Source organism: Rhipicephalus sanguineus, chromosome 7, assembly GCF_013339695.2.
Source record: "Rhipicephalus sanguineus isolate Rsan-2018 chromosome 7, BIME_Rsan_1.4, whole genome shotgun sequence".
Taxonomy (NCBI): Eukaryota; Metazoa; Arthropoda; class Arachnida; order Ixodida; family Ixodidae; genus Rhipicephalus; species Rhipicephalus sanguineus.
In genome coordinates this window covers 43,149,205-43,169,236 of record NC_051182.1, presented here as the reverse complement: position 1 = coordinate 43,169,236, position 20,032 = coordinate 43,149,205, and the positions used below count along the sequence as shown (strand labels likewise).

Sequence of the window (20,032 nt, the reverse complement as noted above, 5' to 3'; positions counted from 1 at the left end):
GCAACAAAGTTATACAATAGAAAAACGCAACGAAATCAGGTTATCACGAAAAGTTTCACGATTAGAGATGGATGCAATGTGATCTGGAAGGTCGTTCCAATGTGCTATGGCTCGAGGTAATGGCGATGAGTTAAATGTCTGTGTGTGACCATGAATGCGCATGAAACTACGTGCGTTGTGAATGCGTCGAGATGTGCGCAGAGGAAGATGAAGCGGCAAACAGTGGAATTTGTTACTGTAGATGTACCTATGAAATAAACATAAAAGGGCAATGACGCGTCGTCGATCCAGTGACAAGAATGCAAGGTCGTGTTTTATTAGGGTGATGCTTGAATGATAGTTGTAGTTACCGGCGATGAATCTCGCGGCCCTATTCTGGACGGCTTCCAACGTACGAATAAGGTAATCTTGATGTAGTGACCATGTGGATGAAGCATACTCTAATTGTGGGCGAACATAAGTTACATATGATATGCGCGTACGTGAGAAGGAGCGTTGCGCAAATTTCTGCGCAGATAGCCGAGAGACTGGGAGGCTTTTGAAGAAACAGCTGCTATGTGCGTAGTCCATGATTAATCTGATGAAAGGTGAACGCCGAGATATTTGTACGATAGTGTGGCTGAAACAATGTTATTATCAATAGTATAGAGAAAGGATGAGTTGGTACGCTTTCTAGTGAACGAGAATAAATTCCATTTAGAGGCGTTAAGGGACATCTGCCAAGCTTCGCACCACCTGTAGGTTAGATTAAGGTCATTTTGGAGAGTGTGATGATCGTCAATAGATTGAATTTTGCGGTAGATGACGCTATCATCCGCGAACAACCGAACTGTCGATGAAAGGTTAGCAGGCAAATCGTTAATATATATTAAAAAGGGTAATGGACCCAGTACACTGCCCTGGGGAACACCAGACGTGACATCGCAAATGTTAGATGGAGTGAATTTGCCCAAAGGTATTTAGTCGCATGTTTACCTCATGGGCAAGCGGACCCGAAAAAGAAACTGTTACCCCCAAAACAAGTAGAAAAAAATCAAACACAAATGCCTCACTTAAAGTTTCCGCTACTGGATGATCTAATCCCCCCAATAGAAAAGCCAACGTTACCTTTAACACACATGCGGTTCTACTTACACATATACTTCAGGAGCATGTGGTTTCGAAAAGCTATTCGGGACTTAAAAGATAACCGAAAAGCAAGAAAATAAAAACAAGGACAGTACGAACAACATATTCTCTAATTTCGGTAAAACTTAAACACAAAGGCAACCTCAAAGCCTCACTAAGCACCTAACTGCTGCGGTCATTCTGGAGGCCTCCAGACAGTCATAGATCAACTGGAACGACCTAGAACCAATCACTGCATGCAGGGCTATGACTGGCGGTGGCTGCTATGCTTGAAAAGAAATGTATTTGAGAATGCAGTACTGGAGATTACTCGGATAAAATTTTATTTTATTTCATGAACTCATGCACTTGATGACGTTTCACAGTAGGTGGAGGCTCGGCGGGATGCGTACTAGCCAACCGCCTGTCGGCTGACCCAAGCAGGACGGTGCTTCTGATCGAAGCCGGGAAAACGGAGGAGAACTTCACGATGTTCCCGCGGACCCCGTTGCAGCTCCTCGGTACGCAGGTTCCACTGTTCGCACCGCTGCTCATCGGCAGCGAGATCGACTGGCAATACCTTACTGAACCTCAGCATCACGCCTGCCTCTCTATGGTAGATCAGGTAAGGCATCTGCGGAACCGTTCTACGATCACTGGTTTGATCCGTCTTCCTATCATATTAATTTTCCATCTTCTCCAGGTGCTGCCTCGCAGCCCTAATGCATGCATGTGTAGGGGTGGTAAAAACCTCCCAGGCCAATATCCCAGGGAACCTTATAACAGCGCAGCTTGGGAATTTGTGACCACCCACTGTACATGCAACCGGCGCAGTTTTCCGCATGGTGTCAGCACACGGCAGATAAACTTTGCATGCTCTAGCGACGTGGATGGAAGGAACTGGCGAAGAGGTGCAAACTGGTGATCAGGGCTCGAGGAACAATTCACTTGAGATATATTTGAAGGTACTCCCCGGGTAATTCCCACAATTAAACGGTGTCATTAGTGTTCCCTTCAATGCCACGCGCTTGCTCCATCCTGTTCATCGTTGTATTGTTGCTTTTTCGCTGTGCCTTCATGTATGGTTCGTTGCACCAGCTCGATGAGCACGCGGCATTACTTGCCCCTTAACCCTAAGGTTATGCCGGAACTTTGCTGTAACAGTGCACTTGAGCAGTCAAAGCATCAAATAACGTGGAACTTACGAGTGAAATAAGTTGTTCTCGGCACTGAAAATAACTAGTACAGTAACACTCAGAGTAATGTCGTCGGTCGTCCCACGCTTCATATCAAACGTGTCATGTAACCATGCATAAACTACACTATGTTGTAGCACAATCGCTGGGCCTGGTGCCCGTAGAACAGTGTATTCCGTAGTTAGTATCGTGCACACAATCTTATTAGTACAAAACACATGCCCTTGAGTGGCTTGCGGTAGCTTCATACGTGGCTCGTGCTGAGCGGCAGATGTGTAACAGCTTAGTACACGAGGCATCGTTACACAAAAAGAGAAACAGTCACCACGTCAACATCCCAAACACGGATGCTGCTTTTTATTCGCGGCTGAGAGAAAACAGAAGCGCTCTTGATTACTGAAGCAGTGTGTACGTCGAAGAAGCCTACGTGATTAATTGCGTGCGCCTGAAAACACATATCTAATCACATATCTGTTTGCTGTTATGACAGCCGTTGGGGCTTAACGCTTAAAGTGTTGAGCTTTGAAGCTAATGGACGTGCATTCTGCTCCCGGCCGAAGCTGCGGCATTTCTCTGAAGAAATAAAAAAAGTCAGTTTCGCCGCAAGGGCGAAGCGATGAATGCGACAGCAAGAAAAGCGGCCCGTGATGGACGCGCTGCAACTACCGTGCGTCCATCACTACCCGGAAGCTACTAGGCAGTTTTAATTTCACGTACATAGGGACTTCTCGTACGCAAACGTGAAAAGTGCACGTACGTTATGTTCATGACATCTGAAACGCTTTTAGCTACACGTACGAGACGCGCGGTGTGAGCTACCACGTAACTCCATCTGCTGAGAATCATGAACACTGCGGTAGCTTGTTCACGGCCGGGCTAGACCGCACGCGTGAGCTCGCGCGCGGTCTAGCCCGGCCTGTGGCTTGTTCGAGCGCCCGTGCGAGCAGACAGCGGAAGGGCAAGGTCCTCCCTGCGCAAATGTTAGGAGAAGCGAGAGAGCTGGCCGACGCCTTCACGTGCGCCCGTCGCGCTCTTAGCGCCATCTCGCAGGTAATGAAGAAACACTTATAAGCGCCTCCGTCTCGGAGGACTGCAAACGGTAAAGGGTGTGTATATAACGCTCGCAGTTAGCTACCTGAGGGATCTACGCTTTGTGGAGCAGTGCTTAGCGCACCGCGCTGCGAAATCAGAAGTCGCTGGTTCGATTCCGCGCTTCGGAAGCATTTTCCTGATTTATTTTTCTTTGGGATATTGATGTATATATACATACTTACACCTATACGCAGCAGGACGACGGCGACGGCAAAAACCAACCGAGACTGTCCATATAATTGCTGTCGCAATGATAGCAGAAATATACCGGTATACTTACACATGGGCGGGCGTTATAAGCCCCCACTAGACCAAAAGCAATTTGCAATCTCAAAATATAGAGTCCCTCAAAAAAGTCAGTTTCGTCGCAAGGGCGAAGCAATGAATGCGATAGCAAGAAATTAATGCTATACGAAGTGAGGCTCGCCAATGGATACTCTGTTTCAACAGCGCTCCTGTTGCAAAGGCGGCCGAAGCAGCGAAGGAAACTAGCGTGCTTCAAGTGTCGAGCTGCGACACTTGATAGTTCGCGCTCATCTTCTATTTGTTCGTTTAGCGGCGTCCCTTCAGCTCGAGCCACTTTCCTACGCTCCGTAACATGAGCGCGGACATCGCGGTGAAAGCTTGAAACATTCCTCTTCCCCTCATCACGAGAAAACCGCGCGAGCAGACAGCGGAAGGGCAAGGTTCTCCCTGCGCCAATATAAGAAGCGAGCGAACTCGCTGGCGACTTTTAAATTCGCCCGTCGCGCTCCTAGCGCCATCTCGCTGGTAATTAAGAAACGCTCATTATCGCCTGCCGTCTCAGTCCGTCCAGCGGTAAAGGGTGTTTATATTGTCACATAAGTGTTTGTGCCACTGTGGACTAGAGGACGCTACTAGCCGAAGACGAAGTTGAAGTGTCTCGGGCTTAGATCGATGCTGCTGTACTGGTCATAGTGCGTCAACGCTACACCTCTTACGTATTGTAAATATACTGTAAATACTGCAACTCTACGCGTAACATTTTGGTGGAGGTGCTGGGTAGTCTCTACGAAAGTCGGACCTGGATCTCCGCAGCGGACGTCACATCGGTTCCGCTGCTATGGCTACCGAAAGTGTCCCGGCCACTTCGACACCAGTGCAATACGTCATGAACCCGCTACGTGATCCGGGAATCTTCACCGGTACTGGCAAGGTAGACGTCGATGAGTGGCTGGCGATGTACCAGCGCGTTGCCAACAATTACAGGTGGGATCCAACCCTTATGCTGGCGAACGTGATATTCTACCTGGAGGAAACCGCAAAGGCGTGGTTTGAGACGCACGAAACCGAGCTCACAAGTTGGGACATTTGCAAAGAGAGGCTACGTGATCTCTTCGGGAGACCAATCGGACGCCAAGCGGAAGCCCAGAAGGAGCTAGCCTCCCGTGCCCAGACGTCCACCGAATCGTACATCTCCTACATTCAGGACGTTCTGGCACTTTGCCGAAAAACGGACAGCAACATGCCGGAGGCAGATAAGGTCGGACACATTATGAAGGGCATCGCCGACGATGCATTCAACTTCTTGCTTTGTAGGAGCTGCACAACAGTTGATTCCCTCATTAAAGAGTGCCGCCACTTCGAACAAGCAAAAGGCAAGCGCATCGTCCAACGCTTCGACCGGCTTCCTAATACGGCTCCGACCTCATCCTGCAACGAACCTGCGCCGTTGCTTCAACCAGCATCACCAACTTTGACGCAAGCCATACGTCGCGAACTTGAGACTATGGCTCCGAGCGCTCGTGGTCCTCCCCATACGCATGACAATCTGACAATCTCACTAATTCAAGCTGTTGTTCGCCAGGAAATTGCGAATATGGACATCCCGTCCGCCGTTAGCCCCCGTCCCACCTCTACCGCTCCGATCATTGCTTCTGCTGCACCTCGACAGTATTTCTCGAATCGGTACCGAAACCCATCTGAGTGGCGAACACGGGACGACAGACCAATCTGCTTCGTGTGCTCCCGGATCGGCCATATCTCTCGCCACTGCCGTGACCGCTGGAATTCATCGCCTCGACCATATGTTGACCGCCGCTACGAACGCGCCTCTCGTCCTCTGTCACCCCAAGCCGACCCGCCCAATACTGGCCCTGCTGCTCCTCCATTCACCAATAGCCGTTCGCCCTCACCGCAGCGCCGTCAGTCCCGTTCGCCTACATGTCGGCGTCCCCCGTCCCCATCCTACTCAGGCCGCTTCTCGGGAAACTAACCAATGCAGCCCCTGGAGGTGAGGCTGCGTTGACGACCCTGACTGCAAAACCTCTGTTGACCCTTGCTCCTAAACGAAACCTAATCGAAGTTTTTGTTGATCATGTGCCCGTTAAAGCCCTCATCGACACTGGTGCTCAGGTGTCGGTCATGCGCTCCGACCTTCGTAGCCGTCTTCGAAAAGTGCTAACGCCCGCCGAGTCGCCTGTCCTACGCGTAGCCAACGGCAGCACAACAGCCGTAATGGGAATGTGTACAGCCCGTATTACCATCGCCGACCGCTCAACGTTAGTTCTGTTCACTGTACTTGCGGAGTGCCCTCACGAGGTGATTCTCGGAATGGACTTTTTGACTGTTCACTCTGCCCTTATTGACTGCTCAACCGGTATTCTGAGGCTTGAGCTACCCCAGTGCTGTGCCGACACCACCGCAGATATCCAGTCCCGACTTCGCTGCACTGAATTTGTTTGGCTGCAACCTGACGCTGCCACTTATGTGCTCATGTCACCATACCCACCACTTCGGGATGGTAATTATGTTGTGTCCCCACTTTTCGACGTCCTGCTAGAGCGCCAAATCGTTCTCCCTAGCTCCATCGTTACAGTCACCAACAACCGTGCGTGGCTTCCTATCCTGAACTTTGGCTCGTCTCCACAAGCTCTTCCTGAGGGTGTGTCTCTCGCTGTGTTGTCCCCTTTGGAAGAGTCCGGAGTGTCTGCTCTCAGCTATGAACAACCATCTCAGTTGGCTCAACCTTCGGCTTCGACGATGCTATCTAACGAGAAATTCGCCAAAATGATAGCTCCTGACTTACGACCTTCTTACGCTGATGCCCTCCGCCGCGTTTTGATGTCCTACGAAGATATATTTGATTTCGACAATCGCCCGCTCGGTCGAACCGACATTGTAACCCATCCGATCCACACTGGTGACGCTCCGCCCATCCATAGGCGTCCCTATCGTGTGTCGGCGGCAGAACGTCATGTCATACAAACAGAGGTCGAGAAAATGCTCTCGAAGGACATTATCGAGCCCTCCTCCAGTCCGTGGGCATCCCCTGTCGTCTTAGTAAAAAAAAAGGACAGTACTTGGAGGTTCTGCATAGATTATCGTCATCTGAACAAGATCACGAAAAAGGACGTTTACCCGTTTCCGCGTATTGATGACGCCCTGGACTGCTTACATGGTGCCAGTTATTTCTGTTCCATCGATTTACGTTCTGGTTACTGGCAAATCGCAGTCGATGACAGAGATCGCGAGAAGACGGCTTTCGTCACCCCAGATGGTCTCTACCAATTCAAAGTGATGCCTTTTGGATTATGTAATGCCCCAGCCACCTTCGAACGCATGATAGACTCTCTTCTGCGTGGTTTTAAATGGTCCACGTGCCTATGTTACCTTGATGACGTTATTGTATTTTCACCGACGTTTGACAGCCATCTCCACCGGCTCTCGGCCATCCTTAACGTCTTCCGACGAGCAGGCCTGCAGCTCAATTCTGCGAAATGTCATTTCGGCCGTCGTCAATTACGAGTCCTCGGTCACCTGGTGGACGCTACTGGCATACAGCCAGATCCTGACAAAGTGCGCGCAGTCCGCGAATTTCCACCTCCTCGTACCTCTGCTGATGTCCGAAGTTTCCTGGGGCTGTGTTCCTACTTCAGACGATTTATTGAGAACTTCGCCGAAATCGCTCGTCCTCTCACCAATATTCTCAAAAAGGACAGCCCACTCAGCTGGGGACCAGAGCAAGCTCAGGCATTTTCAACGCTTACGAGTCGCGTTGTAAATCCGCCCGTTCTGGGTCATTTTGATCCGTCCGCTTACACTGAAGTTCGTACGGATGCAAGTGGCCATGGCATTGGTGCTATTTTGTCCCAACGGCAGCGGGAGGTGAATCGTGTCATCGCTTATGCTAGCCGCCTTCTATCGCCCTCAGAGCAAAATTACTCGATCACAGAACGTGAGTGCCTCGCTCTTGTTTGGGCCATTGCCAAGTTTCGACCATACTTGTTCGGACGACATTTCACCGTGGTAACAGACCATCATGCCTTATGTTGGCTCTCCTCACTCAAAGACCCTACGGGACGCCTCGGTCGCTGGGCTTTACGCCTCCAAGAATAAAGATTTTCTGTGTCGTACAAATCTGGACGGCTACACAAGGACGCCGACTGCCTCTCCCGATACCCCATCGACCCACCTGACACCACCGAAACTGATTCGGATGCCTGCGTTTTGTCGCTCAGCGACTTCCTACACGTCACCGACGAGCAGCGTCGTGACCCACACTTGCGATCTCTTATACAACGCCTCACCTCAGAACAAAGGGACGGCACCCTCCGTATGTTTGTCCTGCACGACGGCACCTTATATCGACGCAATATGACACCACACGGTGCTGAACTGCTTCTCGTTGTTCCTCAGCACCTGCGACCATCTATCCTCTCGCAATTGCATGATGCTCCCACCGCTGGACATTTGGGCGTTTACAGAACTTACGATCGCGTGCGCAGACGTTTCTTCTGGCCTGGCCTATACCGCTCTGATCGGCGCTACGTCGCTTCCTGCGAGCTCTGCCAACGCCGCACCATGGTGCTCCTCGTCAGCTGCTGACTGATCGAGGTCGCTGTTTCCTTTCGAAAGTTGTCGACGACCTTCTCCGTTCTTGTGCAACGTCCCACAAGTTCAGCACCGCTTACCATCCTCAGACAAACGGACTTACTGAGCGCTTGAACCGTACACTCACGGACATGTTATCCATGTACGTGTCTGAGGATCACCGCGATTGGGACTGCACCTTACCGTTCGTGACGTTTGCCTATAATTCGTCGCGTCACGACGTTCCTGGCTATTCTCCGTTCTATCTGCTGTATGGCCGCGACCCGCTCTTGCCTCTCGACTCGCTACTTCCTTCAGAGGCAAACTCAACCACATTCTACGCTCACGACGCCATCGATCGAGCGGCGACGGCACGTCGCGTTGCCCGTGATCGACTCCTGGCGTCTCAGGGCGACCAAAAGCGCCTGTACGACAGTCACCATCGGGACGTGCGTTTCAGCCCTGGCTCCCTGGTCTTGCTCTGGCTGCCTTCGCGTCGCGTTGGCCTGAGTGAAAAACTGCTGCCGCGCTACGCTGGACCTTACCGAGTTCTTCGCCAAGTAACCGAAGTCACCTACGAGATCTCGCCACTCACCCCCAAGCCTTCGTCCCCCTCACCAGCTACTGAGACTGTGCATGTTTCCCGACTAAAACCCTACATCACGTACACCGACCCGACGCACCGAGACGGTGCTTCTGCCGCCGGGAGTTAATATCACATAAGTGTTTGTGCCACTGTGGACTAGAGGACGCTACTAGCCGAAGACGAAGTTGAAGTGTCTCGGCTTAGATCGATGCTGCTGTACTGGTCATAGTGCGTCAACGCTACACCTCTTACGTATTGTAAATATTGCCGCATGGTTGTGTGAGCCCCCTCAGGTAGAAGAGGACAAAGAAGTTCGGACTGAGCCGCTTCTTGGCCTAACCAGCCCAACGCGCAGAACAACGCAAGGTTCTCGTCAAAATGGGCTAGAACAGGTGCTGTTTGCATTCGCTGCCGTAACTCTGCGAAAGCTGCCTCTTGTTCTGTAGTCCAGGCAAAGGGTACATCGTCTCGGGTCAGTCGCGTGAGCGGTTCGGCTATCTTCGAGAAGTTGGCAATGAACCGACGATAATAAGCACACAAGCCGAGGAAACGTCGCACTGCTCTCTTGTCTGACGGAACAGGGAAGGCGGCGACGGCTGCAGTTTTCTCTGGATCGGCCCGAACTCCATCCGCACTCACGACATGTCCCAGGAATTTCAGCTCTTCATACCCGAAATGGCACTTCTGGGGTTTTAGCGTGAGTTCAGCAGAACGGATGGCTTCCAGAACCATTCTTAGGCGCTTGAGATGTTCTTCGAAGCTCTCAGAGAAGACCTCATCGTCGAGGTATACAAGGCAGCTTTGCCACTTCAAGCCAGCGAGAACGGTATCCATCATCCGCTGGAAAGTGGCTGGAGCAGAACAGAGGCCGAAAGGAAGAACTCGGAATTCATAAAGCCCATCTGGAGTTACAAACGCTGTCTTTTCTCGGTCTCGCTCATCAACCTCTATCTGCCAATAGCCGCTCTTTAAATCGATCGATGAAAAATACTTGGCGTGTCGCAACCTGTCGAGAGAGTCGTCGACCCGTGGAAGCGGGTAAACGTCTTTCTTGGTGACGCTATTGAGCTTCCTGTAATCAATGCAGAATCGTAGCGTTCCGTCTTTCTTCTTCACTAAAACGACTGGCGAGGACCACGGGCTGCTGGACGGTTGAATAACACCATCATCGAGCATCTCCTTTACCCGTGTCTGAATAGCTTCGCGTTCTTTAGCAGAAACACGGTAAGGTTGCTGTCTGATTGGGCGAACGTCATCGTCGGTAATAATTCGGTGCTTCGTGAGGGGCGTTTGACCGACTCGAGACGAAGAGGCGAAGCAAGATTGAAATTCCTTCAAAAGGTTGTGAAGTGCGGCCCTCCTCTCGTCCGAAAGCTTCGAATTGACGTCGATATGGTCCAGAAACCTGTCACCATCACTCATTTCCTCGGACGCGAAGCACTCCGTGACGTCAGCTAGGCCACAGTGGTGCCGCGGAAAAGATGCCGGTGCTCGAAGTTGAAATTCGTCACAAGTATCTGTGACCGTCCGTCACGAACACGCACAAGACTTCGGGCTGCGCACACACCTTGAAGCAGCAAGAGTGATAGGTTGCTCTCGGCGACCGCGTCACCGTCTCGGAGATCTTCACAAGTGACCTCTATGAAAGCAGTCGCTCGTGGTGGCAGCGTCACGCTTTCGTCAGCAACACGCAGCGCAGGTCTACGACAGCTATCGGCGTCTCGATCTGTTGCGCGTTGCGTCGAGAAGGTCACCATTCATTCGCGGAGGTTTATAATCGCGCCGTTCTCGCGAAGGAAGTCCATGCCGAGGATGAGCTGACGAGAACAGTCGCGGAGGACGAGGCAGGTCACCACAAATGTTGACGCACGTATTTTCACTCTTGCGGTACAGCGACCCAATGGTGTAACATGTCCTCCAGCTGTGCGAATACGTGTTCCATTCCGTGGCGTCATCACTTTCTTAAGACTAGTGGCCAGTTTTCCGCTAATAATTGAATAGTCTGCACCCGTATCCACCAATGCGCTGACCTGAAGACCGTCTATCAGCACAGGAATGTCGAGCGAGACTCGGTCACTGTGTTCAGATGTAGATTCCGGCGTTTCTCTGGCACTGCACTCAAACGGGGATTTAATGTCCTCGGCGTTTCGCGCAAGCGTCGATGGGAGGTCTTCCGCACTTTGAGTCCCAGCGACCTCGCCCCCGAAGGTCGCTGCCTTCAGTTTTCCCGACGAGGGCTTGGAGAACGTCCCCGTGCCGTCGCCCCGAAACGTGGCCCAATGGCTGCGGGTCGCCGTGGAGATGGTGACCGCGATTGACGTCGTGCGAAGGGTACACGTTGCTGGGCGAGGTATTCAATTTCCCTTGGCCTCTGACCAACTTGGGGACGAGGCGAATTAATGGCGAAACCGCGCAGTCCCAGCTGTCGGTACGGGCATTCGCGGTAGATGTGACCGGCCTCACCGCAATGGTAGCAGAGAGGTCTTCTGTCCGACGTACGCCAGAGATCAGACTTCCGCGTAGGTGCACGGCGACCGTCGATGTCCAAACCAGCGTGTGCTGATTGAATTGCAACTGGCGGCATCATCTGGATCGGGACTGCGGGGCTAGCGACCGGCAAGGAAGAGACCGGCATGCGCAAGGCTTCGGCATACGTACGGCTCCGAATATCAGTGGACACAGGAGCCGGTTCCACATTGGTAGGCATCGGTTGATAGTGACGGTTGTGCAGCAGCTGCTGGACCTCGTCCCGGATAACACTGGCGATGGAGCCTACCTCGGGTTGTCTCGGCCCGTACAGCTTCTGCATTTCTTCGCGGACGACAGAGCGAACGATTTCGCGAATCCATTCAGTGCTGTTGCTCCCAAGGGTGGCGCGAAATTCGGGAGACGATGCGGTATTCACTTGCCGGTCGAATAGGGCAGACCGCTGATGAAGTACTTTCTCCATCGTTGCGGCTTCAGTCAGAAACTCGGCTACACTCTTTGGATGACTCCGCACCAGACCAGCAAAAAGCTGCTCCTTCACACCTCGCATAAGATAGCGCAGCTTTTTTTCTTCTGGCATTGCAGGATCCGCTCGCTTGAAAAGCCGTGTCATGTCCTCCACGTACATCGTGACGGTCTCGTTCGGCGTCTGAACGCGTGCGTGCAGTGCACGTTCAGCACGTTCGCGGCGGTCGGGGCTCCTGTAGGTCTCCAAGAGGCGATGCTGGAACTCGCACCAGGATGTCAAGACATCATCTCTGTTCAAGAACCATGTTCGGGCGCCGTCCTTTAAGCAGGAATAGACGTTGCGGAGCTTTGCGGCGTCATCCCAGTAATTGATCACTGCGACACGTTCAAACTCACTCAGCCAGTCATCTACATCTTCAAACAGCTCTCCGTGAAAGGGACTAGGCATCAGCGGATTCTGAACGGTGCAGTAGATCGGCGTAGAAGACGTAGGAACTTCCATGGCCGCTTGAGGTGAAGTCATAGTCACTGCGTCAGTAGGGTGTTCCGGTGCCTCCGGTGGTAAGCCTCGTTGGCGGCGGCTTGCTCTGTGAACTGGAGTGTTCACGGGCACAGGGCTTGTGTTTCGGCTACCGGGCGGGGTCTTGTGCATGGGGTGAGTCGTGAGTCGTCGTACCCAGTACCTTCACCAATCTTGTCACACTTATGACGAGAACCTTGCGTTGTTCTGCGCGTTGGGCTGGTTAGGCCAAGAAGCGGCTCAGTCCGAACTTCTTTGTCCTCTTCTACCTGAGGGGGCTCACACAACCATGCGGCAATATACTGTAAATACTGCAACTCTACGCTTAACAATATAACGCTCGCCGTTAGCTACGTGGAGGATCTGTGTTTCGTGGCGTAATGGATAGCGCCACTCGCTGCGGAGCAAGAGGTCCCTGGTTCGATTCCCCGCTTCGGGAGAATTTTGCTGAATTAAAATTGCTTTGGGGCTTATATATATATATATATATATATATATATATATATATATATATATATATATATATATATACACGGTGCATGGCGGCGGCGACGGCAACGGCAAAATCCAGCCGAGACTATCCATATAATTGCTATCGCAATAAAAGATACCGTTTTGTGACGTGGCAGTATATTGTCACGAGGCCGTGACGTCGACGCGGGCAGCAATCGCCGTGTCCGAGTTGAAACTCTTTATTTGGCCGAACTTGTGACCGGGAAACGGAAAGGCCCACTACAGCAATACACGCTGCAGACTGATAAGGGCGGACGGAGCGTCCGCCGTCGGTAATCTGCTCTTCGGTAAGGCCCGTCGGCATTTATACATGCAGCATCGAACATTCGAGCCCTATCGCTGGTGGCTGCGTTTGTTCGAGAATAACTGTTCGCGTTTACGCCCTCAAGCCTATAAGAAGTTTCTCAGAAAATCTGGAAGCTTTCCATGCATCAAGGGCGCGGCGTGCGCAAGGCGGCGGCTGTGCGTGCAATGGACTAGCAACATAAAAATGAGAAAAAAGAAGCCCGCGAGGCAAAATTTACACTATAAATACAATAACCTAAACGGCCGACAAATGGCGCCCAGTACTGCAGAATGGCCAAGTTGTTGCATTGTGATATCGTATTGGTATAGCGCAGCTCAGTTTGAGCATAAAGAAAAGAGGCTACAGCGAAGAAGGAAACAAAGGCAACAGGATGAGCGCTCATCCGGTTGCCTGTGTTTTCTTCTTCGCTGTAGCCTCTTTTCTTTATGCTCAAACTGAACTGCGCTATACCAATGCGATATCAAAATGGCGCCCAGCTTGCGAAATTCCAAGACGTCGTCCTCTTTCTTGTCCTCTTTGTCGTCGTCTTCAGCCTGTTACGCCATTTTCCGGTGGCTGAAACACCGACCTGGTGCTAATGAGGCGGTCGAATGATATGGTTTGAGGCGCCTCAAATCCACTATCAATAAAAGCACTATGTCAGTGCGAGAGGGAACTACGGTGGGGTCACTAGGGGTGATTTCGTAGGTGATGTTCGTCACTTAGCGTTAAAAGCAGTAAGAGCCGGAATAGCGTGCAAGCAGCATCTCCGAAAGTGCGACGCAGGGCGACGAGGATCAAAGCACAATGTCTACCGGGCGCGTAGTGTATGCCACCATAGCGATCGTGATATATGCGCTCGTGATTGTTCTGCGAGTCCGCTAGTCGTCGTCGAGCAACTTGGCGTCATTATGGGGCATTCGTTATTGATTCTCGAGCGTACTCCGACGTCTGACTTAGTCTGGTTGGTAGGCGTGTGTCGAAAAGTAGCGTAGAATCGCGGCGAAGCTAATGAAAATTGATAGAAGCCATCTGTATTGTGTCGAGAGAAATTATGGACAAATGTGACCAGAAGTCGCACTGGTCGGCGGACACATACAGGAAGAGTATGTCAGGAAGGGCTCCGATTAAGACGCTTGGTTCGATCGTTTGTTGCGGATGATAAGCAGTCGAAAGCGTGCTTAGTTACGCAGGAGGTCATTAACCACGTTGGAAAGAAAGTAGCGGCCTCGGTTGGTGTAATGGTCTAGATGCAAGCGGCCGGTTTTTTACACATCTGACTAGTCCAATACTTGGAGGCGCAGAGCCCAACAACCAAGGCGGCGTCAAGCCTTTGAGGGATGAAAGTCAGCACTAAGCGTGATGATCGCTGATGAGTGTGAATAGCCAGCAGTACAAATTCGGACAAAATTTGGTCACTGCCCAAACGAGCACCAGGCATTCATTTTCAGTAATTGAATATTTCCATGCAGCAGGAGAAAGAATACTGCTGGCATAGGCAACCACGCGGTATGGTCCTTCTTGTTTCTCGGCCAGGACTGCACTGATGCCATGGCCACTGACATTGGTACGGACTTCTGTTGTAGCTATACATCAAAGTGAGCGAAAATATGGAGGGAAACGAGCAGTTGTACCAGACTGGAGGAAGCATCTGCTTGCTCAGTGCCCGAGACGAAGGCAGCGTCTTTATTGAGAAACTGAGTGAGAAGGCGCCTGACGTCGGCAAAGTTGTTTGCAAAGCAACGAAAGAAAGAGATGAGCGCCAAGAAGCTGCGAACGTCTTCGGAACAGGCTGGCACAGGAAAATCTTTCACTGGGCATATTGAATTTCGATCAGAGCGAACACCGAATGAATCAACCAGATGTCTGAGCACAGAAATTTCACAATGACCGAATTTAGCAGCAGTCGCACCTCACGGAAGACAGATGAGATATTCTATAGCCTTTCAAGGTGCGTCGCAAAAGGTGGAGAAAAACTGACTATGTCATTCTGGTAGCAGAAACACATAGACCACTTGAAGCCGTACAGGAGGGCATCCATTATACGGGTAATGTGGCGGGAGCATTGCATAAACCGAATGGCATGACTTCAAACTGCTAAAGGCTGTCTTCCCACTTCCCGTGTCATCGACAACTTGCCAGCACCCGGCGCGGAGGTCCATGAAAAAAAAAAAATTGTGCGTGGCATAGGGCAGACGTTCTTTTTCTCGATCATCTTTAGATGCCGATAATCAACGCAAAATCGCCAATTGCTGTCCTTCTTAAAAAGCAAAACAGGGGACCGCCATGGTCTGCAGGAAGGCTTGATGACATTCTGAGAAAGCATCTTGTGGACTTCATGCTGGATAATGTGACGCTCAGTATTAGAGAAGCTGTAGGGTTTTCCAGTAGTATCGAACTAACATCGCCTGTGTTCATGCTTAACAACGAGCTGAGAGGGCGGTCGTCAAGGTCGAAGATGTCCTAAAAGTGTGCAAAGATTGTGTTGGGTCGGTAAGTCGGGCGCAAGGTAGAGCGGTAGATTGGGGGTAGGACTATAAAGTATGTTTCGCTTGTAAAAGACCGCATAGTTTTCACTGTTAGAAAGACAAACGCTTGAGATTGCACAAGCGTGTATTGGCGATTTTCGGACAGCATGAATAGTAGAATTATTTTTTTGCAATTTTAGCTGCAAGGCATCATCGCGGTAGGCTAGCACAAATGTGTCATTCAAACAAGCATCTCTGCGTGAGACGCTTTCCTATGCTCTGAACTGCATCGTTTGTGTCTGTTTGGGGTTCTGTTACGCTCTTAGCCCACACTTTTCTACTTTGGTCGTCGTTGTCCATAGGGAACCGTACATTTCAATTTGTTACCTGCCTTGCCCCTTTATCTGCTGGCAAGTATAACCACCAAGTTTTGGATTATAAGCTTAGTGTTGAGTGTTAGATTTGGAAGTCCGCCGATGGGATAAATCGGTAAATATCACCTCCAATACTATGCCTTCGAAATCATTTATCGCGGTAAGTGACTGTAGTTACCTGCATTCGCTGTGGCTGGCTCCGATAATCCGGCTGCGTTCATCCATGCGCTGTTCACGTAATACTTAAAACGGGGCGGAGCATCACTGTAGTGTGCTCCGTTGTACAAGCCGCCAGGCCTGCGCAGAACATGCGGAACTTCACAACGTAAGCTGGCGGCGCGGACTTGTAGAGCCCGTCGTAAGCTCTGTCAGAGCACCTGCAAATACAGTTGCGATATACTCACTGGGCAGTAAATGATCGATTTTATGGAGTAACAAAGCACCCACAACGCCTTCCTAAGACAATATGCATATCTTCGTAGCTGCACACTTTGACGTTGCTGTGTTGAATGATCATCAAGACGATGAAGAAATGTTGCTGAGTTCGTTGTAATGAGTGAGAAGATTTAAAACAGCTGCTCTCTGCACAACGCACATGGTGTGACGCCTGGTTCGATCATACTCTTCTGCCACACAATAATGCATCTGTTAACGCGGCTCCTCGCCGTACATGATGCCTGTACATGCTCTCTTTCTAACAAAAATTGCGCAGCTTCCAGAAAATTGCTCGAGGCTGGGTGACAGCAGAGCTAGTGCACTAGGAGCATAAGAGGAAGAAGATAACGAAGAGAGCGTGTGTCGGTCATGAAGATGATGCCACACGCCAAACTATACTTGCAGTAATGTACTGGCTATGCAACATGGTTTTGCTTGCATGGTTATGCTTTTTTTTCTGATTTTTCTATAATTTTTGGCTATGTTGCGTTATATCTCTTTCTATCTCCGACTATTTCACCCCCTCTGTCTCTTGCTCTATTTCTTCAATTTCTCATAATTTTGTCGTTGTTAGTTTTTACCTTTCTCTTTCTGTCTTTGATTCTCTCTCTGTAGTCGGTCTCCCTTTCTTTCATTTCTTTGTTTCTCCCTATTCTTTTTATCCATTTCTGTTTCTACTATCTATCTATCTATCTATCTATCTATCTATCTATCTATCTATCTATCTATCTATCTATCTATCTATCTATCTATCTATCTCGCTCTCTGTTCGCGCACCTATCCTCGTTTGCCTCCTCCGAACTCGCATCTCTCATCCTCACCCTAACTTCTCTTTCCCATCATCTTGCTGTTATATATTAAACAATGCTAATATGCTGTCAGCGTGCCTGTATAGCCAACTGCTTAGCACGCTCGCATTCAGATCATGTGTACGCGAGTTCGAATGTCGCCTAGGAAAAAAGATTTTTCGCCAAAACATTCTATCTCTTCCTTTCTATTGCTTTCTTTCTATCTCTGTGTACTTCTTCTGTCACCCATCAAGTTATTGCGTTCCTCGTCGGACGAATTGGCGCGCATCTTCTGGTAGCGCCGCAGAAGAGGAAGGAGCGGAAGCCCATAAATAAGAGGATGAAGATGGCGCGTCGGGGCTCATGCTGATGATAATTTTTATCTACAACACACGGTCCACCACCTTCCCAACTCTGGGGCAAAAGGAGCAAGCACTGGGGTGGCTCTGACGCAGAGTACTTTCTTGCCACGCGGATGCTTCGGCTTCAATCCGCCTCGAACCCTGTTCTTTGTCTAAGGTGTGCGATAGCTGCCGCGGACATAGGTGGTGGCAGCAGCGTTGCCAGACATCTACGCCATCAAAATCTACTGTTGGATGTGAGTTCATGACCCTTGATGCTGTAAAATGTTTGGTTTAAATCGATCCGGTGCCCTCTTTATCTACTGCTGGATGGTAAACACGTCCCTTCTTCGCAAAGTCGTAATAGCGAATTTCCTAGGTTTTCTCAAAAATGTTATCAATTTGCTGACTGGCTTGAAACCCCTGAAATGCTTTAATATCCAAAGCCTCTTCTTTCGGGACCAGGGGTGATAAGCAAATGGATGTTGCAATTTGGTGGTAGGATCGTTAGGTGATATTCGTCTTGCCAGTTACGTGCCTCAGTGAAACTAGCCATGTAGATAAATCGGGAGCGGGCGATCTTGCAAACATATGAGTCTGTCGTTGTCAGCACACTCTTATTAGTCATAAAATTTGTGTTTTCAAGCCATGCACATGTGGTTGAAGGTTTTGACCTTGTTGGACAGCCCTTGAAATGAACAGCATTGAATGAATGCTAGACAACGTTCAGACAACGCTGAATAATTGCTGAGACAACGTTAAGGCCACAAGACACTTCGTTACTGACACCGGAGCCTGAGCCGCCACTGCTCAGGCCAAAGCAGTGATGATGAGTAGTAACAGGTGAGAAGATTAAGTATATGGATAATGCTCACAATTTCCCCGTGCGCCGTGTGTCGTGGCCAGGCTGGTCACGACACAGTCTGGTTTCAGACACGGTCGGGAGAAACATCAACGGGAGTGATACGACAGTTTACAGGAGATTCCTTAATCATTTAGGGTTTACGAAATCTCCACTGATACTTTTCACAGAATCCGGGAGCATGAGTAGACATCCAAAGCAGCGCTTCGTCACCTGGATGGAAAGAGTCATCGCGATGGGAGCTGTCATAACGCTGCTTGCGATCGCGCTGACTGGCTTCTGTACTGAGCCGAGCAAGTGTCTGACATTTTTCAAGTCTCGAATTGAACTGTTCGTGTGTAGTATAATTATTTGCCGGTTGGAGTGCGTAAAATTGAAGTGTCGATCATGAATGTCACCGGACGGCCGTAAATGAGGTGGAATGGTGAGTACCCAGTAGTGCGTTGGACGACGGCGTTATGGGCAAAGGTCACAAATGGTGATATAGTGTCCTAGTTGTCGTGAGCTGGGCCGATATACATGGATATTGTACCAGTTAGTGTGCAGTGGAATGGCCCTGTTATGCCCTTGGCTCGAGGGTAGTATGCTGATGTCTTGTCATTGCCCGCTTCATGCATAGGCATTTGCCAATACCCTGATCGAAGCTTTAAGACTCGCGAAGTACTCAGCTCCCTGGAGGGTGTCAACGGCGTCGTCAGTTCGCGGCATCGCATCGCGTGACCTTATTAAGTGATCAAAGCAAAATCATACCGAGCTGTCCTTCTTCCGGACCAACACAAGAAGCGACAACCAAGAACTGGACGATGGTCGAATGATGTCACCTTTCAGCATGCCACTGATGTTTTCCTCCATTATTTAGCACTCTGCGGACGACGGCGGTCGACGGCGTACAATATAATTGCCCTCGGTTTCCACGCGGTACAATAGGACAGAAGTGCGCCCCAGTACCTAAGAGTGTATGCCAAAAGAAGCAATGTGTTTTCGAAGTAGTGGTAAGAGATCTTTATTTTGAGCAGCAGGGAGGCCAGGATATGGACATCACATGGTCATCATTAGCAGTAGACGACAATGGTGCGTCTGTGTGAAGAGGCGTTAGGGTAAGACATTCGGTGTCTGCAAAGCATGCCGCAGTGGTACCTTGGGGCAGAACATGTGGCCAATATGTAAGGTTACATGCAGTGACCGACACTCTGCTGTCATGAAAGAGGGCGATGCTATGCTCAATCAGAATCCCACCAGATATCCAGCGATCGCATGACACACATCACCATTAGCAATGGTTTCGGACGTCAACCTGAGAATATTCTTGTCCGGTAGAATGGAACAATCGGCCGCCGCGACGAAACCCAGTATGCGAGCATCGCCATCAGATGAAAATTCCGTGTACGCCATATGAACTACTCGCCGATGACAAGATATCACGGCCGATGCTGGGGAGAGATAGTCTCATCTTAAAAATAAGTGTGTGGTTACATGACGACAGCACCAGAAAATGAATGTGATGAAGTATGCCATCGATGAAAAGTCGCGTTGTTCGCACACCAACAGATCGAACAATAACTGCATTCACGCAGTGAAGAAGAGGTGCAGTATTACGGCCTCTTCACTTTTCGCAAGTGAGAACACACGTAAAATCCAATGCCGGAAAGCGCTGCACCCATGTCTTCCAATGCTCG

At 50.2% G+C, this 20,032-nt stretch overlaps 1 protein-coding gene across 1 annotated transcript in view; it reads left to right on the top strand.

Annotated features, from left to right (window-relative positions):
- Positions 1-20,032, top strand: part of LOC119398654 (alcohol dehydrogenase [acceptor]-like) — a 169,085-nt gene that overhangs the window by 81,011 nt on the left and 68,042 nt on the right. The window contains 1 exon segment of the mRNA XM_049417379.1: positions 1,497-1,732. Coding sequence (XP_049273336.1) covers positions 1,497-1,732 — 236 coding nt within the window.